Source organism: Mycteria americana, chromosome 4 (genome assembly GCF_035582795.1).
Source record: "Mycteria americana isolate JAX WOST 10 ecotype Jacksonville Zoo and Gardens chromosome 4, USCA_MyAme_1.0, whole genome shotgun sequence".
In the NCBI taxonomy this organism is placed as follows: Eukaryota; Metazoa; Chordata; class Aves; order Ciconiiformes; family Ciconiidae; genus Mycteria; species Mycteria americana.
The window spans coordinates 2466024-2490042 of NC_134368.1; the positions used below are offsets into that span (position 1 = coordinate 2466024).

The 24019-nt window shown below is 45.2% G+C and overlaps 2 protein-coding genes across 8 annotated transcripts in view; one reads left to right on the forward strand and one right to left on the reverse strand.

Moving 5' to 3' along the window:
• Positions 1 to 24019, forward strand: part of ALMS1 (ALMS1 centrosome and basal body associated protein) — a 358966-nt gene that overhangs the window by 66567 nt on the left and 268380 nt on the right. The window lies entirely within an intron of this gene.
• Positions 1 to 24019, reverse strand: part of SFXN5 (sideroflexin 5) — a 103958-nt gene that overhangs the window by 50449 nt on the left and 29490 nt on the right. For 4 of the 7 annotated variants that reach the window (XM_075499439.1, XM_075499440.1, XM_075499437.1 and 1 more), the window contains exons 4-9: positions 13143 to 13169; positions 11730 to 11784; positions 9736 to 9761; positions 5441 to 5494; positions 2723 to 2779; positions 1795 to 1860 (exon numbers count right to left, since the gene is read on the reverse strand). In XM_075499439.1, the coding sequence (XP_075355554.1) occupies positions 1795 to 1860; positions 2723 to 2779; positions 5441 to 5494; positions 9736 to 9761; positions 11730 to 11784; positions 13143 to 13169 (285 nt within the window). Of the gene's footprint in view, positions 1 to 24; positions 101 to 1790; positions 1861 to 2722; positions 2780 to 5440; positions 5495 to 9735; positions 9762 to 11729; positions 11785 to 13142; positions 13170 to 24019 lie in introns of all 7 variants that reach the window. The other 3 variants (XM_075499438.1, XM_075499442.1, XM_075499441.1) reach the window with 3 other exon arrangements.

The window sequence follows — 24019 nt, forward strand, 5'->3', positions numbered from 1 at the left end:
TCGCCGCCGAAGTGGTATCCTTACCAAAGCCTGTCAGCTTCTTGGGGTGACAAAACTCTGCCAACATCACTTCTCCGTGTCTCCTGCCCTCTATCTGCCCCTGTTGCCAAAATGGAGAGGAGCATTAATGCCAACACCGTGGAACCAGTCACCATCCCTCTGCTGCAGCTGTGCTGGGAGTTGGAAGGCAGGTCATGAGCGGCAGCAGCACATCAAGCTGAAGAGCTTCGCTTTGCTAATTCACGAGGTGGAAAAAATTCTGAACTAAGAACCGAGGAGGACAGTCAAGCTCTCCCATGCTACGCTGGGAAACAGCGGACAGAGAACGGCTGCTAACTGAAGTGTTGAGGTTGGTGGGATGGGGACTCAGATTGTTCTTCAGCTGCAAAAGCGTGGAGCTGGTGTGGACACATCTTCATAGGGTTACGAAGCATGGGAGCTCACACCAACGCAAGGTTGGTCTGCGTGCACAGTCTGGGTTAATTCTGCAGTGAAGAGATAATACAGGTGACACAGAGGAGCAGTACGGCAACCAGCGAGCAAGCCAAGCCAGCAATACGGAAAACTATCAAGCAGAAGCATATCCAATAAAATTGGCAGTTTCCACTCAAAACTGCAAGGCATTTCACCAGCTCTACGCCCTTTGCTACCACTGGTGCAAAGCTGTCTGGCAGCTGCAGGAGAACACAGAGATACGCTTTGTGCAGGCTTTCTGTTGTCCGCTGTGGACGTGATGTGCCAAACTGCTCACTGCCAGTTCCCAGGCAGGAGCTCCTGCCTCCATAGTTCTCCTAACAATCCGCAGCCTGCTCTAGACAAACATTTTACCTTGTAAAGAAATCTAAACAAGTCCATGCAGCTCTTGCGTGAAGGTGAATTGGGGAACCTAGGTACAAATGGCATGGTGAGCAGGCCGAGTGCTGACCTCCCCCCATGGCACAGCCTGTTTGCAGAAGAAATGGATGCAGAAAAAAGGATGTCTGTGGCTTGAGAAAAAGGAAAAAAAGTCTTGCCCAGAGGAAAAAAAATACAAACTGCTGTGGGATCTTTAATGTTCCAGCAGAAAAGGTACAACCATACGTTTCAGAGGCTTATTTGAAAACCCAATGTAAGAAATAACTTCCATAAATTGCTCCTGAAAAATGTAGCTGCCTCCTTGGGAATTAGCTGAGCCTGCTGAAGATGTCACCTTGTGTTTCTGGGGAATCCGAGTATTAAAAATCTGATGACTGCACCACAAGACCACAACTTCAGCCACGTTAAAAGCTCCTCTCTTACAGATTACTTCAGATATGAGTTGAACACCATGTCCAGCTTGAACACCGTCCATAGGTGAAAAATGTCATTTCGAGCACTGTGGTTCTTTCAAATCAAGGTGTTGACCCACCAGGAGAATATCTTCAAAAGCCTACCTCTGTTCAGCACGGCAGCTGTCACACTATCACTCTGCAGCCTCAAAGTCACTCTTTTAACTTGGACTAGGCTAATTCACCAGGAGTTAACGCACATGTGGATAATCTGAGTTCACCCAGCAGCAAAGCCACGGTGCAGAGGCGCAGGCAGTGCACGGTGCAGAACGTGCTGGAAGCCATCAGCGGTAGAAGTCTCCTTCTATTGAAAAGTTTGGGCATGCATGGACAGAGACACCTCACGGTTAAAATATTTTCTGGTTATGTAGACTGAATTCTGTCAATTAAAAGATAAACGTGCTTGGCAATTCAAACATCCCAAGAGCACTGCAGTAAGGGAGCAGTTACTTAGTAGTGAAATATATAGATATAAAGCGTTACCCACTGCTATTGAGACAGCACTTATGACAGCTCCCAAGTAGCCCTGGATGAACTTGGACGTCGGAGAAGGCTTTGGAAAGAAAAACAAAACATATTTTCAATAAACAAACTTCTGGTTATTAAAACGCAACCGAGCTTTTTTGTTTGTTTTGTTTTCGTTTTATTTGTTTTAAACCAGAGACAGGTTTAATTTTGTCATATTGTTCTGTGACACATGGTCTGTCATCTAGCAGCGGCAAAAGCAAGGAAAATTGTAGCCTCATGAGCAAGGTTAAAGGGAATGGAAAATTAATTGGCATCAGAAAATTATAATAATAGCAGCTTAAAGGAAGTATGTGAATGAAATTCAGCAAATGGTGCAAAATTAGCATTCTTATACACTAGTGATGAACCCCAAACTCTCCACGTTAAATATTTGTCTTTGAAATCTCAATGAGCTGGACAGTTTCCAACTCAGCTTCCTGTCTTGAGCTTCCCACATCCTGACATGGGATGAATGAAGGCTAAAGTGATGGAAGAGAGCAGGAACAGCCCCACCACTTCCCAGCACCACTGCTGGCAGCGCGTATAAAGTCCTCGGGAAACGGCAGCATGATTATGAAGCCGCCTTCTGCTATCCAAAAACCCAGATACCATTTTGCTTTGTGCTCCTTTACATATCCAATTAAACCATTTCATACCAGTTAGAACTATATACTGGTTCAGCTCAAAGACCTTGAGCGTTACTTATGCGCCTCGAGTGATTTCGAGATCCTCATGCCATTTACAGCTGGGATTTAAAATGGAAGTCTACACAGGAGAATGGCCAATCTATAAATTCATCACAGTGCCGACTCTAGAGTTTCTATTAACAGCGAAGAGACAAGACTTATGTTTCCGTGTCAAAACAGACCTAACGCGCTGCACGCGTTGCATATGTTGGGTCTCCTCACCTTTGTCGCGTTGCGGTTTGCATAGTTGACGCAGGCATTGTGGCTCTGATTCAACCACTAAAGAGGAAACAAGAAGAGACAGGCATAAACATAACTTCACCAAAAAAAAAAAAAAAAAATCCATAAACGTGGGAATGCTGCGGGAAAACTCATCTCCCTTTGGACCTGCTCACAACTTGCCACCTCTTTTCAAAGGCTGATGCATGCCCTACACCTGATTTAATGCCCTTCAAAGCGAGGGACAGAAATCCTAAGGCACCCAGTACCCAGAGGGCAGCTCCGCATCCCTGTACACTTGATGTGCAACACTTCTCCTGGCCCAATCCACCTCCACATGACACCTCGGTGCTATTGGTCTTTATTTTCGTCAGTACCCAATCCATACTGCTCTCAAGATGTAGCAGTAAGCCCAGCAGCCATTTTGCCCATCACTTATTAAGCTCCATGGTTCGCAAACAGAGGGCTGTAGGAGGCTTCAGCTGAGGAACAGGAGATGAGCGGATGTGCCATCTTACGGATACAGATGCCCCTAAACTGGTATTTCTGTCCACGACTTTTTGGAGCAGGATTTGTCACCAAAGCAGCGTGGCAGCAGCAGGGGATGAATAGCACCATGCTCCTGAAGGGGCTTCACCCACAGCAACTGCTGGCAATGTAAAGAAAATTATAGTTTTCATGCCCAAAACACCATGTGCCCAGTTCAGAGCGTGTCAGAACTGGACTCCTCTCCAGCCGTGGCCAGAACTAAGAGGGAGGAGGAGGAGGAATGAAGTGAGGGTGAGGAGAGAGAGTGAAACGAGGCACTAAAACACGGGGATCAGCCCAGTCATTGCCGAGTTCACAGCCCAAGAGCACATTTTTCCTGATGACGAGCTCTCTAGCCTGGAACTTTGGACCTAGCAAACCTTGCTTTTTTGTTTTCCTTAAATAATAATTTTTAAAAAAAATTACAAAGTCAGCTTGCCAATATGTGCTGGAAATCTTCCTCAGTTTTCCAGATGTGGCATTTTTTTTTAACCTCCTCAGCTCATATCTACATTAGCAGGTCTACAGGACCGGGCTAGAGCTAACCTGAGACATGTACATTTTGGGCATCAGCAACAACTGCTTCACTGTACAAGGCTGCTCCTATAGGACCCAGTGTTTGTTAATGCATTAATACGCATTGTCCCTAAATCCTATGCTATTTACCCGGATAAATCTCCTTTTCAGAGATGTAGACATATTGCTCAGATGTTGTCCTCAATCTAGAGTTTAAGCCTTCTCTAGTTTGAAGATATCCCCACTACCCATTTCTTGACTCCATCGTCTTCCCAGGTGGCCGCCTGACACCCTCCTGGGCTTTTTGGGTGATGTCTTTCTAGGTTGCTGCTCCTTCTACTTGCATTTTTCAGAAAGGGGTGACCCATGTGCCCATCATGGTGGAGGGAAGAGTTTGAGAACCACTCGTCAAGCGGCAGCAGCTCAGACAGGCTAAGACTGCTGGACTTGCCTGCTATGACTCCCTCCTTGAGTGGGCTCGTTTTGGTTCTGCATTTGAAATATTCTTTCTAGTTTTGAAAGGATTATTCCATCCTTTTAAAGCCAAAAGTTTCTCCCAGCTATGCGGTGATGGTGGGAATAGGAGTTCCTCATGTAAGCCATTCATGAGGCACCCAGCCCAAGCCAGCTATCCGGGCTGGCTCACTCCTCACTTGCGCAAGAGTAACGTCTCCAAAAGCCAACTCCTTCCATCGTAGATGTCTAAAAACAGGTGAGGCAAGTTGCCTTCAAAAATATGAATGAGTCTAGATGTCTCCAGCCACCAGCCACTATCCCACTCCCAGCAGGTAAAGCCACATGGCACAACTTATAGCTAAAGACACCAAACCCCAAGTTACTGGCACGTACCAACATATTCTCGGTTCTGCAGACTTTCTAACATACTAGGCAGATCCCATTCTGCTTTGATATTTCTTAACTGCATAATTCTCTATCATCACTTACACTGTAGACAATAAAAAGACATTCACAACTAAAAATAAGTCTGAAAGTAACTTGGTTTTGCATTTCAGTTAGTGCTGAAATTATACTTAAGTGGGGTGTTTACTATGGATAAAATTCATTCACGTGCACACTTCCTCCCCATACTCTTAATTCCCAGAATTGTAATGGGAAATAACACCAACACCTCCCTACACACACACTTTTTTCCCCCAAACCCCCTGTAGCGCATTGAACGCAGAGGTCCTTGCCTTTGCAATGCACAGCTATTCCCGAAATTCCTGGGCACGGGGCCTCCCCCTGCGCCCAGCCCTGCGCACAAGTTGCACTTCCAACTGGAATTCACTGAGGAAGATCCCAACTACTTGACAGGGTGCCTCAAAACAGCAGCTGTGGGAGCTTAAGGGCCTACATTTTCATGGAATTATCTACTGCGCAATCATTCACACCTGTACAAAATGAGTCCAAAAAGCTGATTTTGAGATCCTGGGCTATTTTGCACCTCCCTTGCGATGGCATAAATAGCCGGGTGCTGGCAAGCGGACCCAATAGTTCGCTTGTAGCCCCTTCCAGACCTACCAAACCTTTCCCTAATTATATCCAGCCACATCATCTCCCCATTAATTAAAGCATTGCCAGCGCAGAAAAGCCACGTGCATCAGTTTGTCCTCGAGACACAAGACAACCGCTGCTTTCCTTTCCATCACATTCTCCACCCATTCAGACGAGTGTTACCTGCCAAAACACAGTGGATGCCAGCGTCTGGTTGGGCAAGAGAAGACCAACAACCTGCAAGAGAAGAGATTTTTCTCATTAGCAAATGCATTGCTGGTTTGCTCTCAGTGCTCTTCTAGGCATGCAAACAGCAAGCTTATTTCTAATGACTTAAATTATCTTCATTTATGGCTTTATTTCATTATAGTTATTGAACTTCCCTTCAGCCTATTGTCTCTCAGTTTTCCAGTGGTGAAACTGGGTAATGTAGCTGCCTGTGAAAGCTTTGCATTTTTAATTATTGCTTGCAACAGACCTCGAAAAGAGTCTGGCAGCCGATACTGTCCAAAGACTACTTCATTAAAACATAATCAATTCTTTAATCCAGGTATTTCTGGAGGATAGCACAAACGTTGCATGAAGGCAAGAGTTCAAAGTTGTTACCATTGGCTGTGAAGGGGGTTTTCCGTATTTTGCTTTGGCACATTTGCTGTTTCAAGCACAAGAAAGAAATCCGGTTTGAACATCTGAAGACAGGAGTGCCACCTGGAAGCACATGTGCTCCTGTTTAGGAGCCTGAATTTTGTTTTAAGAGAAGAGAATTGTTGATGTGTCGTACTCCGAGCTGCGAAAACTCCTGCTTGGGTTATGAGCTCAGGCTGACGATCGCCGTCTCCCAGGGGCTTACAGCAGCTTGTCTCAGCACATCGGGCCAGGTGCTGCCTGCTGCTGCGCGAATGCGAGATGCCACAGGCTTTGCAAGGTCACCCATCGCAGGACCCAAGGCCTCACACACCTCTGCTGCCTATACGGTCCTGAGAGCATCCTTGGGACGTCCAAATGTACCTCATAGGCACACCCTCTGCAATTCTTTAAAGGCTCCATCTCTTAGACAAAACGCAGCACTGCCAGACTCCTTCCTACCTTGTTTTATGGCAATCTTTCCTCTTAAAGCATAAGAAGCTGAAAAAGAGGGAAGGGATGCAAAGCAAGGAGACTCTCAACAGTAAACCCAGCAAACACGGACAGGAAGATGAGTTCTTGGGTAAGAAACAGGTAAGACGAGATACTTCCTAACGTCACTGTCCTTTTCTCCCATCCTACACCTTAAATGTCTGATAGTTTCTGAAGAAGATGGGCTTCTTGTTGCAAAATCACACTTGCGTCTTTGTTAAGAGTATAAAGACTGAACAACTCCTTTTAATTCCAAATACATTTATTTTCAGGACACTCATGTGAACTGAAACGTTTTTGAGGCATCTGAGCAAGAAGACAGTGAGTTCATTCCCACACTCAGACCGTCTTCTGCACCATTTTCTTTAAGTTTACCCCTATAGAAGCTGAGAAGAAAGAAAACTTCCCTGTTAGAGCACGGCGAGCCTGCCGCAAGGAGGGATAAGCTAAAGCCGTCTGTGCACATCTGCAGCAGCATCAGTTGAAGAGGAGGCAACTTCTACTCTTAAGGACGTAAGAGAGAAATAACAACAAACAAAAGGGTAATAGGGTTGGGAGGCCTGATTTCATTTACATCTTCTTTCCTTTCTCCTCCTCCTCCTCCAGCTTTTCCTCCTACAGCCTTTCGTGAAGTTACAGCTACTTTGTACGCTGGCCGAGCGCCAATCTGTGCAAGTTACACTAATTTACCGCTTCCATTCAATATGCAGATCTTGTCATTAATTACTCCGTTGCTGGTCTTAGCCAAACGAATTCAACAGGCGATGAACCTCCTCACCCCGGGACTGACTTACGCCCCTGAAGCCAGCGGGCTAATGAGGCTCCGGAGGAGGGAAGACTGCAGGCAGCTACTTACATTGTCAGCTGAAGCTGAGGGCCGAGAAAAATAAAAGAGGAAAATAAATAAATAAAAAAGAGCACCCAAAATCTGTATGACTGAAAGAGGCACGTTTAAATGCAAACTCTCCATATGTGCAAGAGTCTGTCAAGAAATGTACAGTTTCACTTTTAATTACTGTCAGGGGAAAAAATAACTAAGAAGGAAAACAAAATAAAAAAAGCTTCTAAACACTAGAAAAGTACCAGCTACAAAATTTAATTGCCTATCAGGTGTGAACGGCCCTTCGTGGCCCCAAAGCCAGGGCTAAAGCCGCCGCTCGGACATCTGTCAGCTCTGAGCAGCCTCGCGGCGCGTTTGCATTACGAGCTCTCCTCTTGCAAGCCCCACGTCCTGCCTCGTGTGTCAGCGAGAGTCACCTGCGACCCCATATTAACACCCGTGTCTTCTCTACGCACTTCAAAACCCCAACAAGACCCCTCCATTTTTAAATGGCTGGGGAAAATAAGGTGCTTAAAGCTGTGGGTGGCAGCTGGGAACAGCAGCACGGCTTCTGCTCCATCTTCACTGCCCGAGTCTTAGGCTGAATTTCCTAAATGCAGATAAATCTTGTCCTTGGAGCCTTTCATCCTTGGGATGAAACACAAACCCAGGGTAAAAGGCTACAGCCCAGCAGCCGCCTGGCACACCTCACCCCTACAGCAAAGGGAGGTAATGTGAGCGGCTGGATTTGCTCCCTCCTGGACGGAAATCTAGGTGGGCAAACACAAACTCTCCCTACACTTACACATACTCCATCCCATTCCCGCTCTGCCACTGCAACCGATTCTGGGGTCGAACCATAAACCTGAGCACGGAAAGGATGGAGGCTAAAAAGAAAAGCAAACGATTGCAACTCGGGGAAGAATAAACAGCCGCAGGATTTGGTTGTGTCAGGGGAGTAGCTGCTTCGGCCAGAAAAGAAACGATTATTTTCAGCAAGACCTTAATCTCTTTCACAATGAGCTAAACCATACTGAATTATTTTGCATTGGCTATAGGGGGAAAAAAAAACCCAACACGTATATAGGCAGCATCGTGTATTGACTGATTGGCAGTAAACCTGTTAATACATAATCTGATCACGTTTCTGCCGGAATCTATGCAGGGTGTTTAACTGACCCCCGAACACCGGGACAATTAGCGCGGGTGCAACGGCACGCCGGCACGGCTTTGCGGGCAAGGACAGCCACGCTCGCTCAGCCAGAGCCCACCGCAGGCACGCTAAGTCTCTCTTGAGGAAATCCCATCCCCCTATGTGAAATGCAAGACTCAAACTGTTTTTATGCTAGAGCAGGCTGCCAATTTTGTCACTAAATTTCACAGATCGATTGGCATAAATGTTACATTTTAATTTTAACATTTGAAACGTTTGGGTTTTTTTTTTTTTTTTTTTTTTTAAATGACAAGAGGTTCCAGTTTATCCTTTACAGCTAGTGAAATTGGGCTCATCTGACAGCTCTCGGCTCCTCTGACAGCTCTGGATTTGGGCCGATTTCATTGTCAATTTGATCGTTAACTCATTTTTGTTTAACCTTTTCTTTTAAAATGCCCCATACAAAGTTACCACCAAACCCTTACACACAACAACAAATAGTAACGGCCGCGATGACTTCTGCTTTTAGAGGTGCTAGCAACCCCACTATCGCTGTTTGGGAAAGGATCGTTACCTTTAAGCAAGTACTATGCCACGGTCCACTGGGTTTAGGAAGATTAAATTTAGCCAATTTTGCTCCTTCAACCATTTTAATATGCAGGATCTAATAAGCTGAGCCAAGAACTGGCAGCCAGGAGGACCAACTACCTTCTGGCACCAACTTTGGGCGATCTGGGGCAAAACTGTGTGCCTCAATTTCCCCATTCATAAAACAGAGTTAATTAATCATTCCTCTTCCTGAAGACGAGCTGAGGTTTCAGCATTAGGAAGACAGGCAGAATTCTCTCCCTTCTGGCTTTCGCTATCGAGAGCACCCAAATGCTTACAAATTTCACAATAACAAGTACAAACTAAAAACGCCCTTAGCAATCACCCCATGGAAAGCACTCGCTGTTTTAATTAATCAAGACGAGAGCGCACGACACTGGCCTCGCCGTGCTGTAGCTCGTCACGTTCAGGAAACAACTTGTAAAACATGCAAATGAAAAAAAAAAGTGTCCAAAGATGAAATCCAAGAGTTGCAGAAGTTGCATTTTGCAGGCAATGAGCTCATCTTGGTCTTCCCTTTCCAGAAGGGAAAGATAAAGCTGAAGACATTGCAGGGGACTGGGCAAACGACGTTAAATAGATAAATAACCTTAAGCAGAACGTCCGTAGGGCAGGCTTTGCACGATGAAGCCCTTGCTAATGTGCGATGGGAAAGGTGGGAACCCTGTGTGAACGTGTTGAGAGGAGGTAAGGTGGAATTTGGAGAATTGTCTGTGAGTGCTAAAAAATGCATTTCTTGGTACTCACAAACAAAGCCGGGAGAGATGTTAAAATACTTACGATGGGTGTTCCAAAGGGAATGTAACCTATTTAAAAAAAAAAAAAAAAAAGAGAGAGAGAGAGATGTATGCATTTAATACACAGTTTTGGGATGGAAAAAAATCACATCTAAGACATCTGCCAGTTTAGGGTAGAAGCCACACCTGGCATGACGGGCTGCGCTCACTTCCACCAGCTCCACACCACCACAGGGACATCTGTGGACCTACACCTGATGCACCAAGCATCAACTAGAGCAGCCTCCTAATTTTTGCCCAATCTCCTTCCCATCCTCTTTTTGCTTTTCTGGGGTTGCGGTCTAAGAGTTTCCCTGAAACTGATAACATCTAGACCCTAAAGCTTACTTCAGTGAACCCCGTCTGTGCCAGTACATGGTATTAGCGCTTCAGAGGGCATCGTGTCGTTGAGCTGGGCTAGGCAGCCAGCAAAAACTCAAATCAGCAGAAGCGAAGGGATGACAGCTCAGACCAGGAGCTGCTCGGTCCGGACCAGGAGGAGCTGGATGCTGCTGTGGTGGTGCTAACTGAGCTGACCTAGTGGCTTGCTGCCACGGAAAGGGGGAGATATTGCCCCCCTTCCTGGGCTCAGTCACGCAATCTGTTCCCTCCCTCGTGCCAGCTCTGTTGCTCATCAGACCCTCCCACAACCTACCCTCGCTAACCCAGAAGAAAACTCTCCAGGTTTCTGTGCCCATTCCCCTCTTGTTGAGCCTGGTCCCACCAGGACAGCATGCTGAAGATGCTCATGAAGCCATCTAACAAGCTGCAGAGCCCATGCCAGTTCAGGAGCAGGACCATGCCACCATTGGTGGGACCTCCCTCTTTCACCATCTGCTTTACCAACCTCTCGACTAGTGATTTTATACCAGGAGAGCTCATTTATTTCTAGGTCAGTAGAAAAAGGAACAGGGTATACGCTGAAGAAAGTATATTTGCATCATGGAGGAGAGAGGGACTATTTTAATCATAGGTGTAAGTTAAAGCTCTCTAATATAGAGATAAGCCTTTACCCCAAATCTTATTGAGCGCCACAAAAATCAAATGCTTCACATTTTTCCTCTGCTAAGTCTGCCAATTTTTGTGCTAATTATAATTCATCTCTATGACTTCCACTAGAAGGTCTCAGAGCATTTTACCAATATTACTGAATTAAGCCTCATGGATCCAATTTACAGTTGGAAAGGGCAAAGACCTGAGAGGAAGAAAAATTAAAAAAAAAATACAGAACAAGGCAGCAAAGCAGTAGGTCCTGACTTTTCTCCCCACCACTTCACCCTCAACATCATCCTTCTTCAAAGAACTGGAGAACAAAACCCAACCCTGTTATTTTTCCCCTGTGCCCAGTATTCAGGTGAAGATGTTCCCCCCCAAAATATGGAGAAGGTTTTACGTATTTAAACAGGTCCTTTGGGAAAGGACCGAGGCTGCACTTGCATCCTCAAGAGAGCTGCTATTCAGCCCACAGCAGAGGTAGCTGTGGACCTGTGCATGGCAGAGGGACACCACAAAATGGGAAGGAGGAGGTGACAATTTAATAATTAAGCAGCCCGGTTAAGCCATGGACAAGGTGATCCTTCCTGGGCTCCCAATGCCGTGGCTATTAGGTACCACTGCAAATGGAAAAATAGGGCTCATCCCATCCTCTCCTGGAGAGTAAAACCCTAAGCTGCTCCCTGGGCATCAAGCTTTGCTGTTTACTACAAAATTAAAATGCCCATTATAGTGACAGATACTTCAAAAATGCCAGAAAAGATATTAGCTTGAGTCCACGTTAAAATATCTGAAGGAAAGGAAAATATTAAGCACTAGATCTCACACAGGCATTTAGGATCCTAATTCTCCCTGACTGCAAAGGGATTTAGGCATCTGAATTACTTTCCGATCTTGGTCTAAATGTTGACAAGACGCAATTCAAAAATAGGAGGGAAAAAAAACCCCAAACATTTTGTACAAATTCCCAGAAAAAAATTAATGATTCATCAGGACATACTATACCTGACATTCGGAAAGGCATGAAGATGGTCTCGTTTGTGTCGGGATGGATGATGGCCTGTAAAACAGTCAGCAAGCAGACACAGTGAAGGCACAGCAACAGTTGGCAAGGCACAGCGATTCGCTCAGCCCCTACGAACAGCACCTTCAACCAGAGAGCACCGGAGGACTTCATGCGTCTCAGCACCCTCCTTGCTTTTGCAGCTCCGACCAAAAGCAGTTATTGTTCGGCAGCCTCCCCAAAACCTCCTTCTACCGCTGCTTTCCCCTCTCCTTAAATAGTTTAGCATAAGTTAATAATTTAGAAGTAAATAATTTAACCTGCAATATAAAAAGTGGCTCTGTCTTGGTACTATAATGTCCCCAAAGGCCACCCACCACTGTACCTTAACCCTGGGGTGGGGGGGGGTGGGGGGGGGGGTGGAATGTAGATTTAGAAGGGGAAAAGGGAAACCTATTTTCTGTCCCTGCCCGTTTTCAGCATCTCCACCAAAGTGCAGCTTAATGTCCTGGCTGAAACTCTGCCCTATGAAAGACAAAAAGCGCTCGCTGTGGCAGAGGGACGGGGAGGGCAGGACCGCCTGCTCGGGAGGGAACGAGGGTGTAAATCACTCTATGCTGCTCGTGAAGTGGATGGGTCGCAGGAGACCCCCTGTAAGGCCTTGTGTGGCTTAGTCACGGCAGACGGATTCAGACCAAGGAACATCTTCCCCATCTACAGGTATGCCTGCACAAGCCGGCTTGGCACATTGTAGGAAACCTGAAATGCTGCTTCAGGATCCAGCCACGTTGGGGTAAAAACGTGCAGGCATGGCCCGCTCCGGTTGAGACCATAAGGGTCACCCAAATAAAATCCCCTCGCATGCCACGGGATTTGGATTTGCCAGATAATTCAACCTTTATGTGTATCCACAGCTTCTCAGCCAACGCGGGCGGCTGTGGACAGCCCAACCTCCACGGAAATCCTAAATCTGTTTTACCGATAAGCAGGCAACAAAGCTCCCTTGGCTCATTTTTACCTAATTTTACAATGAGCCCAGGAGGTTTCACTGGCATTAACTGGCTGGGGATGAAAAATCAATCCCCAAGTGATCCAGGATTGCAAAGGAGGAAGGTACGACACAGTTACAAGCCTTACCAAAGAACTGTCAAACTATTTTCAAAAGACTGGAGACAAGAAATCTCTTGACTAGACAGGAAGGAGAAAATGAAGACATCAAAATATATAAATACAAAAAAAAAAAAAATCAGACTTTTTCTCTGGTGGCAACAGTGTTCTCTGCATTTACATTTCTGTGGCAAGACAAAACAGCAACTGGCAAAGTCAATAACGGAGAAGAGGACAGCATCACTTACAAAAAGGAAAAAAGCAGCAATAGTTGCAAACAATAATGAAATATAAAAAAAGTGTATTACCTGCTTTATTTTTTGAGCTCCCCACAGCTAGAAAAATAAAAGAGAACATTGCATTTAAATAAACGAGCAGTGTAGTTTTATACCAAACCCCAAATATTCATCTTTTAGCTGCTGTAGTAAACGAACGCGGGGACTGCTTTAAAACAGACTCTTTTTCTGCATCCTTCCAGGATGTATTTAAAGATCCTTTACACACACCGAGCTCCTTCAAGTCGGTGTGGCCAGTAAGACCAGCAAGGCAGAGAAGATATTCTGTCTTATATTGAATGGTAAGAAAGAATAACAACAGCCAGACTTCACGCTCTGCTATAAGCTTTACAAATCGAGAATTATCTCAGTAACTCTGCCGCACGTAGATCTCAAGGTAAATTTAGCACAGCCTCTCCTTGGACGAGCTTCCTGCGGAAATCGAGGCTTGCTGGGGAACAAAGGTGGAGCAAGCCCTGCAGGGAAAGACAAGAAGTATCTCTTCAAATAAAACCTGGATTCAGAATAAACCACCACTAGTTTTCATTTTTCACAAGGGAAACACACCGGAAAATGCTCGTGAAGAGGCAAAATCTCATTTAAAACTCTCACGAGCGCCTACTGTTATTTACTGACTGTAATTCAGCAGCATCAAAAACACCTCAAATCTGGCTCAGACAGCGGAGATCTGCGAGCGCTGAGGAAGAAACACCACCCGCGAGGTGCAGGTAGAGCTAATGAGTAGGTGCACAACATCAAGAGATAGTTTGCTCCCTGCTTAATAAAGCCAGAGGGCTTTCCTCCATGAATTATACCTAAATGTAAATTATAATGTTAAAAAAAAAAAAAAAAAAAATCCCCATTTTGATGTATATAATTCTAGAGAAGGATGAAAAAACAGGACTCCTATAAAATATCACGACAGATCAATTGCTTTTACTATTAAGAACTGTTCTGTTCAGCTCAAGTCTGGCTTCAACTTCCAGGCACCGGCTTGTGTTACACCTCTGTCTGACAGCCTCCAGTCTATTTTTGTTCTTCACGCAGGTACTCGGAGCTGCTAAAGCCACCCTTTAACCTTCGCTTAAAGGAAAAAAAAATACAAAATCCATCCGAGCCAGGAGACTGGCTGTTTTGTTGGCAAGACGCGTTTGCCAATCTTTTAACCACCCTCGTGGCTCTCTTGCATCTTTCCAATTTGTCAACATCCTCTTGAATCGAGGACGCCAGAAACCAGACAAATTATTCCAACAACAATTGTACCACTGCCAAACCAAGGGTAGGCTAACCTGATGAGTTCTGCTCTTGTTGATAAATCCAAAGACGGCGATAGCTCTTTTTGCTTGGAGAGCTCACGATTACCCACCAGAATACCTACCCAAGCACCGTGCACGTATTCTGCAATACAGGCATTCATGCTTAAGATTTTATCATTATTACGGTATAAATTAAGCCCCGTTCTGCCATTCTTCTTCACCAGAGGTTTACTGCCTTCCCCAAATGGAAATCCATTAAAATACTGTTGGAATAAGGTAATTACTCTATTATAAATAACATAAGTTGACCCACTGATACCAGCAACCCCAGTATTTCACTCCAAATTCAGCTCTCACTCCAGAACTGAAGCTCCGTGATGAACTCCGCTGCGTGCGATGAGTTACTGGGATATCTAAATGTCACAGGCTGATGCATATATCCACAGGGCTCTTTCCTGAGGAAAACTTCCCCTTTTAAGGAAAATCATTATTCCCCATTTTATAGTTGAAAAACAGAGGTTGAGGGACACGAAGAGACAATATTTGTGGTTGGCAGAGACAAGATGTGTCTACCCTCACCAATCCTAAAATCCAAAGGGTGGGAGGCTGCACGCCCAGCTACCAGGGCTGTTCTGTCCCTGCCTGCCCACCAGCTCGAGGACTTCCATGGGGTGAAAGTGGAAGTCCTCGAGCTGCAGGTGACTACCCAAAGCGTCCCAGTAACCCTGTGGCTGCCCAGGTCTTGGGTATCTTAGATCTGAAACGAAACCACAGGATTTTCCTCTCCAACTGCAAGCACCAAGACTAGCAAAAAGGAAGAGGGATGGTTTCTGAGCCAGCGCTATGGCTTTTTTGGTCAAATTATCTAATTTCATTAATTGATCCCAATATTTATGCATTTTCCTGCTGCAGTGCAAATATTGTTAGAACATGCGATTTCATTACTTCTCAGAAAGAGACTTTACAAGATGCACCTGATGAGTCACCTAAAGATTCTGCCAGCTCATTTTCACTTTTTTATCCTCTAATTCATTTTCTGTCTGCAGCATTTTTCAATAGCTCCAGTACTCTGATGAGTCTTGCCAGCTGGGGGGCTCGTTTCTGAGAGCAAGTCTCTCTTTTTGCTGGGGATTTCATTCACCCTCTCTCCGGCCATCTTCGAGAAGCAGCCAGATTTTGATCTCATTTACGCTAGCGTGAATCCAAAGCATCTTCGCTGGAGCACGTGGAATGACTCCAGATTCGTGCTCACTTTATGTTAGATTTAGGTCCATGTTCTCTAAATATAGTCAGCCTATACTGGGTGGGTCTGCTGTAATAGATTATCTTCCTTTACATCAGCTTTGCTGTATATTACTGGCTTAAAGCTACCTAAGGGTTTTGCCACCATTCAGATTTGGGTGCAAGAACCAAACCTGCTCATACATGGGTTTACACCAAAGCAGCCCGGAGGGCAAGAGGGCAGGAGTGTTGGAGCACTCTTAACATATTTCACTATCTGCCCAGCAACCTGAGCGGGCAGCGATGGACAAGTTTCTCCAGCCTGTGCCCATTGCAACCTTCCACCAGGACAGATCAGGCTCTGCTTCATGGAGATGTCCTTCACGGTCGTGGAGGAATCGGCTGCAGGACCGTTCACAAGTGCTCCCAGCACCAGCATTTCAGGACACTGGACTCATGGATGAGATTTCCACCCATCGTTCCCATTGTCCCATCTGTTTTTTCTACAATTTTTCGAGGAAGAGATACCACTTTGCTCACCACCTACAGCAGACAGCTTTAAAACCCTGAACTCAGGAACTGAAGTCAGTTATACAGAAATATTACGTGCTTATGAAATTTAAGGAAGGGTATCAAAGACTGCCACAACCTAAAGAGAACCAAAGCTGCAGTAAGGAGCTAGAGACTGGAATAACTCTTGGGGAATGATCTTTGGTTGACAGGACATTCATTAGCATTCCTTATTTAGCAGCAGAATCGCAGCTTAGAGATAGCTTTCAAAAAAAAGTATTTATTTAAAGAATATATCCAGCCCGTATCTATTAGCTAACACCTGCCACTATGAAAACAGTACAAAGGGTACCAGTTATTCTTAAGAGACTAACTTCCCTCCTATTAAATACAGTAAGATTTCACGGTCCTGGACTCAAAGATGGGATTTTTTTTCTCCCTCTGCACAAAGTTTCACCTAGATTAGAAAACCATGTTTACAAATTGTTCACCCTTGTTTACAGCCGGCTCCAACGCTGCTAAAACAAGCGGCCAGCTCCACCTTACACAAGTGTAGTCGGCTGTATCCAGACCACCTACTACATTGCTGAAGTTGGCCTCAGGTGTCTAAGGTCAGGAGAGCACCGACAGATTCACACCACCTACTCCCTTGCGTTGCCAGCAACCACCTCCCTACGGTCAATGGAGACGCAAAGGCAGATTTGATGTCGGGAATCTGTAATAGATGCTCTAACGCTTCCCTCTCTTGACTGTACGTGCCAACAGGATCCGAGTCCTTTGCACGATACAGTAGTAGACATTGAAATGATCTTAAACCCATGGGTGCGTGCTCTGGATATGCCATGTCAGGAATAACTCTACGGAGAAAAGCCCTTACTGATTAATCGCACGTTAATCATGCATAATGACAAGGCACAGTTATTTTCAAAGAGCTAATGAGGAGTCACATGGTAGATGAGCCCTACGTGTAAAAGAAAACGCAGCAGTTTAAGCTCTGCAAAGACTAAGTGGTCTACCTGTGTTAGACTTTGCACCAGCATCACTCTTAACAGTTTGCAAAATTCCCTGAGTAAAGACAAGGTCGAAGAGGGAATTCTCAGAAGAATGAGTATTTTTAGTTCATTTATTTCATCTGTCCAGCCAAGTGGAGACAGAGTTCCACCTCAAAATCTGCTCGTCACCTTCCCACTCCATCAGGGAGGTTCTCACCCTTTCACGAGACCCCACCTGCACCCATGAAATCTTGATTTTAATAAGGTAACAGCCTGGAGTTTGCACCCCATCAGAAACTGCCAGTAGTTTCACACTCCGGGAGTTGCAAGGTTTATTAAAGCAAAGCTCGGATTATCTATCCCACACTGAATTCCAAATATTGGGTGTCAAGAGTAAAACATACGATGCAGCAAAGCTCATTCTGAAGAAGAAGAGCAAGCTGCTTTCACGTGCGTGGCCATTCGGAGGGACAGCCTCCAAAACCAGATCCCAATTGTTTAAATGATATGAAACCAGAGGAAAAAAAGAAAAAAAAAAGAAAAAAGAAAACCTTGCTCAAAAGGCGTAACTTACCGTGCTTGGAAAATTCACTGAGGAACACTTCGGATCAGCAACAGGGATCTGGCATCATATTAGTGTCAGGTGATACTGATGACTCTGAACAAGTTTTAACTCCATTCCAGATCCCTTAACTGGTAGTCAAATGGCCAGAGTAAGCCACCAGAGGTGGGACTCATCCCATCTAACAGAGGTCTACAACATAATAAATACCTACTGCAGCAAATTCTCTGGATCTCCTTTATGTCAGTGGGCAGAAAACAAGCAGTTCGACTCATCACAACTAGATGACCGGTACAGGCTGGATAACCTGCACTCCAGCAGTGCTTTCTTCTCTCCGTTGACTTTAAGATGGGACCTAGGTGATTAGTTCTGGCTCAAATTTCTTCACTATGAGGGTGGTGAGGCACTGGACCAGGTTGCCCAGAGAAGTTGCGGATGCCCCTTCCCTGGAAGTGTTCAAGGTCAGGTTGGATGGGGCTTTGAGCAACCTGATCTAGTGGAAGGTGTCCCTGCCCATGGCAGGGGGGTTGGACTGGATGATCTTTAAGGTCCCTTCCAACCCAAACCATTCTGTGATTCTATGAAATTGGGTTTGGCTCAAGATGTAAAAACATCCCAAAGCATCAAGCACCTACAGCTCGTACAGACTTCAGCATGGCTTGCAAAGATACGGTTTCTTTGGATTCCAATGGGAATTTGATGAAAGTTGAAGATTTTACGTTAGAACATTTAGGAATCCCAGACTTAAGCACTACACCTTTTCCAAACAGATCTCCCACAAATCTAGCTGAGCAGATCTGGTCCTTCCCCAGGGTCACCAGCTTGAACCAGAAGCACTCAGCAGCAGCTCCACCACACCCTGTCAGCAGGGTTAGCTCATATTAATCTTCATTATAAGGTTAAACGTACTGCAAAAGTGGCACAATCACTTTTGCCAGCAGTACCGTGGGACACTTCCATTTGAAACTGCTCCTCGCGGCTCTTTTGGCAGGAAGGTAGAGTCTGCAGCAAGTGCAGCTAGAGAAGAACATCCATCCATGGCCTCACCGCTGAAGGCCCTCTTGCTGAAATAGGAGTCCCATCTCGCACAGCAGGTGCTTCTCACTGGTATTATTTCACTTTTATTTCACTATGCTTCTGAGATCTTTTATTGTTTTTAAGTTTACACAGTCATGGACAAAGATCTCCCAAGTGCCCACTGCATTGCACTCTCCAACACATCATCCTCTTACAGCACCACATTTTTCCCTCCTGCCTTCCTAGTTATTAAAGGCATTTACGGTGGTCTGTCCACTCCAGGCAGCATCCCCAGAACCTCTCAGCAGGTAACATGAAAACAAATAAGCATCTATTTTTAGTATTTCACTAAAACTAAACACCAGTGCCAAACTCAAGGCAGTTTGGTGCAGCCCGACAGAGCTACCACGCGTTCTGCTTCACTCTCCACCCGTACTTTCTCCCCCAGGAGTGCGATCACTCATGCTTTGCGTGGCTTTCTCCCACTTCTCTCCAGCTTCAGTCCCAAAATCCCACTTCTTGAAAAGTGATATTTAACATAGAGACAAATGCATATCACAAGCTCCAGCCAAAGCATTCAGTTAGGGCTGAATGCTTTTAGCAAGATTTATAGATTTACAATGGTGGAATCCTAGTCCTTTTGATTCCACATTTAATGTCACCTGAATGTCTGTAAACCTGGCTGATGTACCTAACCCTACCTGCTAATATATATGGAATCTAATGTCTGGCTTTACTAATAAACATGGAAAACAAGGTAACATAAACCACTATCTACGCTTGCTCCTCAGTAGGAAATCTCACCAATGGACCTTTTACAACCCTTCTCCTAATAATCTTTACATTTAAAAGGTTTTAGCTCTAAGGAGATAAAGCTCAAATGACTCAATGCATGGGATAAATCACAAAGGGTATCTATACATTTTCTGCCCCACACCTGGCACTGAAATAAGTCAGCAGAAGAGGCACCAGAAGCCACTGCTCTTCTTGGATGCCAATGGAAAACTCCTTCCCCGTCCTAAGCACCGTTGAGTCACAGTGCCACGAGCTGCTGCCCATCTGCAGAACCATAAAGCCTGCGAACAAATCCACATGTTGAAGAGCATCAGCTAAGATACCTGCCTGCACCGCAGCACGGCAAGGCAAGCGCCTCGGCGTTGGGAACCAGGTTGGAAACCACGAGCAATTCCAGTGCAATACACAGATTTACACAGATACAAAACCAAGTGTAGGTGGAAACAGAATCAAGTCCTGACTGATAAAAAAAGATAGCACTTAAATAACACTTTGCAGCTTCGCAGCACTCAATAAACATTAACTAATTAATCCTCACAGCATTCTACTGGAAAGACTTAAGCAGAGTAAGAAGCACTCACAGAAAACCATTACTTCCACCAGGGTTGCAGAAGGACTTAGATGCCATTACATGGTTTAAAGGACAGCTTTGGAAGCCAGGCTTACTAATCCAACTAGGTTGCTCTAGATCAGACTTGTTTCAGCTTATTTTAGCCATACGGAGCTTGCGAATCTAATTTGATTTGTAATCTAGATGTGAAGTTAGATAAACTCTCTTAATCCTCAAATGATGAGATGAAGCAAAGCCGGTTTGTAACTGAGTAAGAGCATCAACAGCAGCATTTAGCATGGTTTCTTTAAGGTGCATTAGCCTACCACACTTCTGCCCAAGCTCCCTAGGTGCCTTCTGTCCCCTGACAGTCTGGAAATGATGCCTAAAACGTTTGACCCATCTTAGACCATCTTAGTGCCACAAAGAATATTGAGACTGCAGAAAACAGAAGGTTCAAGTTCAGCCCCTGGAGCAGCAAACAGGCTACTTTCTCGCAAAGAAAAGGAAGCAGCAGGACAACCGATATATCTACGTTTTATCGTATCCTGCAAGAGACCAGAGAGAAAAAAAAGTACAGTTTACTGCAAATGGACCTCTTCGCTCTTCATCAACACTGTTAAGAAAAGCTATTATTCTCCAAAAGGGATGCTGTTTAGACTCTGATAGATTCATTGTTCTCTGCTGTGTCTGGGACAGCATGAGCGGCTCTTCCCGCTGCTAACATGATTGAAGGAAGAACACAGTAATAAATATATGCCCATTAAGCTGGTGAGCCTCTTTTCACTTCACTGATACTAATGGGGAAGAAATGAAACAGTTTCAAAACAGCAAGTTGCCAAAACTGCATTTGGAAAGGCTGAAGAGTGAGAAGTCACAACTGACACCACAGTTCATGCTCCGCCAACGCTCGCAGGAAGGGGCTGGCTGGAGAATAGCAAGTGTCTGTCTCCAAGGGACAATTTCGAAAAGCTGCATTTTTCCTCTCACTATAGATCATTCAGTGTGGGTTTATTTTTAATTTTTTTTTTCCCTCCAACGACCCCCTTATGCTGAAGGGGTGAAGCTTTCAGGGTGGAGTTTCTAAGGGTACAAAATCGGGTAATAGAGCTGTCTCGCTGCTATCTGGTTTTCTAACAGATAGATATTCATGCATCTTAACATGCATGTATAAGTAAACATACAGTCAAATGAACAGACAGATTTCCAACAGTAAATCCAGGGACCTATGTTGGACTAGATGACCTCCTGAGGTCCCCTCCAGCCTGAATTAGCCTACGATCCTACAGCAGACAAAGAGGAAGATTCAGATGGATCAAAAACCTAAACACCTGGTGTCTCGGAGCTACAAGGATTTTAGTCAGCAAAAGATCCACAGCTCAAGATGTTTAGTCTTGGTCTTATGAAACCTGGATTAATTTCCTACCTCCATCACAGACTTATCTCATCTGCAGCAGTTCAAGCTGGTATATGTTTACAGTACCACAGCCCCACCATCCCTCCCCATCCTAGGCGTGCATTCCACCCCCTACATTGTACAGACAATGTAGAGCAGAGAAAAAATATAGGGAGCTGCTCAAGTCAAAAAATGAAGCATTTTGGGAGTGGGGGAAGGGAGCTTTAGTATTTATTAAGATCAGCTCTCTGAACCAGCTGTGCCAGCGCAAGCCAGCAAGGAGGTGGGAACACATGGCCGGGAGGAGAGGAGGCAGAGACATGGCAGTGCTGACTTAGATCAGCTCACGCTGCCATGGCATCACACTTTCCCTTGCAATATTCTGGGCACAGAACAAATTTGTACCAGTTCACATATAAAGTTCAGGGAATGATAAATTTAATAGGTACCATCTTTACTGTGGGTGCACATTTAAGGACAGCCTCACCTCCGTAAGACTAAGGGCTGCATATGTACAAGGGTTGCATTTAGTTAATTATACAAGTTTTTAAACCTCTTATTGGCCCCACGCTGGCATTAAAAAAATAAAAACCTTGCACAGAAAAAGCATCATTCACTCTTGCAAGTCCTCGTTCAAGGCACTCGAAGTGCCCTCAGACACTTCTGCTATTCTGTGGCTCTTTACCTCTCTCTGCTGGCAGGACCATAGGGAGAAGCTGGGGTGCCAGCCTGAGATCAGGACCGAAGGGACAGAGGGGAGGTAGAAGAGGACAATGAACCTTCATCGCTGTATTTCTTAGACTGTATTCTACTTCTTGTTTAGATACTAAGTTTTTAGGACGGAGTGATGTGAATCTACAAATGGAGCAAATCAGGGCTCTGATCCTAACTTGCTCATCAGCCGAATATCGCTCCAAATACAGAACAGCAGCAGCCTAGGCTGCTGCTGTTCAGTATTTGGAGCGATATTCGGCTGATGAGCAGTGATACTAGGCAGTGATATTAAGCTGAGAGCAGCTATTTCTACCCCAATTTCAAAGGCAAAAATGATTCAGCGCACAACAGAAAGGACAAGTTTTGCTGGGCCTGACAGCAGTGTAGTTCAAGCATGGAATTACTGCAGGGAATTCTAGCAAAGAAAACAGAAATAGAAGGCATTTTGGGGGAAGAGCTGAAAGACAAGAGCAGCCTGAAGTTCATAATGAAATCTCCCCAGCACTGATACCTTACTGCAGTCCTTCCAAGGCAGATCTTCAGTGCCTGAACATCTTTGTCCACATCTGATGTTCATCGATGTTTAAGAGGGCTTTTCTGGCATGCACATTTCCGCAGCACTGAGCACAAAAATCGCACAGTAAAAAGCAGCTGTGTCGTAAAACGGGAGTGATTTAAATCTCTCTGTATCTGATAGCCGCCGAGTGCTGCTTCTCTTAACTTTTACCACTGCTGACATGCCAGCATCAATCTGTTCCTCCAATCTGTGCTGGTCTGTTGGACAGGTTGGGAAAGGGACTCACACACACAGAGGACACAGATGCAATCCTACAAATTAGTGAAAGAAGCCCGAGGATAAAGGACAAAAGCCACATCATTATGCCCTGCAGTTGGTACAGCCTTTTGGTTTGAGGCTAAACCTCAGCACCGACCCTCCCGAGCTAGAGAAAACGTCTGCTTTTAAGCAAGCTGGCTCTTCATCCTTGTTTATCAGGCCACTATTTTACCACCCCTGTTTTTATAGGAGAAAGTATTCCCTCAAATGAAACCTTTTTACTCCAGCAGAGATTCCCTCCAGGAGGCAGTTTGGGGAATTGCCTGCCCTGTTTAGAATTGGATATGTTACAGTCTATACCTTCTGCTGCAAATTGGCTCCCAGTGCACTTGTGTGTGTCATTTTCACCTACCCACTCGCAGATCGCACCAGCCACCGGAGCTTCGTGCGAAGGGCCGGATTCTGCCAACCCCGGGAGCCGCCGGCGGAAGCCGTCATTAAAAACGGCTTGCAGCAGTGGGCTTTTTAACACATCTCTCTCTTGCCACGGAGCGGTCTGTAAGGAATGCAAGCTAAAAAGGTTGCTTAAGTATAAGGAGAGACCACTTAAATGAGGAGGACAAAGTGCAAAGAACATACGAGACGAAGAAACCCTCATAGAGGGGCAATAATAAAGCAATACCTACGGAGCTGGAAAAGACGGGACATAAATGACAACTGAACCAGTGTCTCCCATCAACATGAATCCTACACATTTCCTTTTTTTCACCCTTCTAGGGATCCTACTGCTTTTTAGCTTCCTCCAGGACCAGGAGATGAAAGGGGATACATGCCATCAGATGACACGCCGGCACTTCAAATGCACTTACCCTCTGCAGGAGCCAAACGAAGGGCATCGATGGATGCGGTCACCAAATGGAACCAAGCAATAGGAAGTTTACTAAACTCACCAGTTCTCTTGAAGCTTTCACAGCAAAAATTTGTACTTCTAAACCATTACAAGAAACAACTGCTTCTTCCATCAAACACTTCTGGATCCGTGGAGTTCAATCACCCAACGCAGAGAGACGCAACCACCCAAAATCCCCCACCGAGAGACCAAACCTCCCCAAAGCCTTCAGG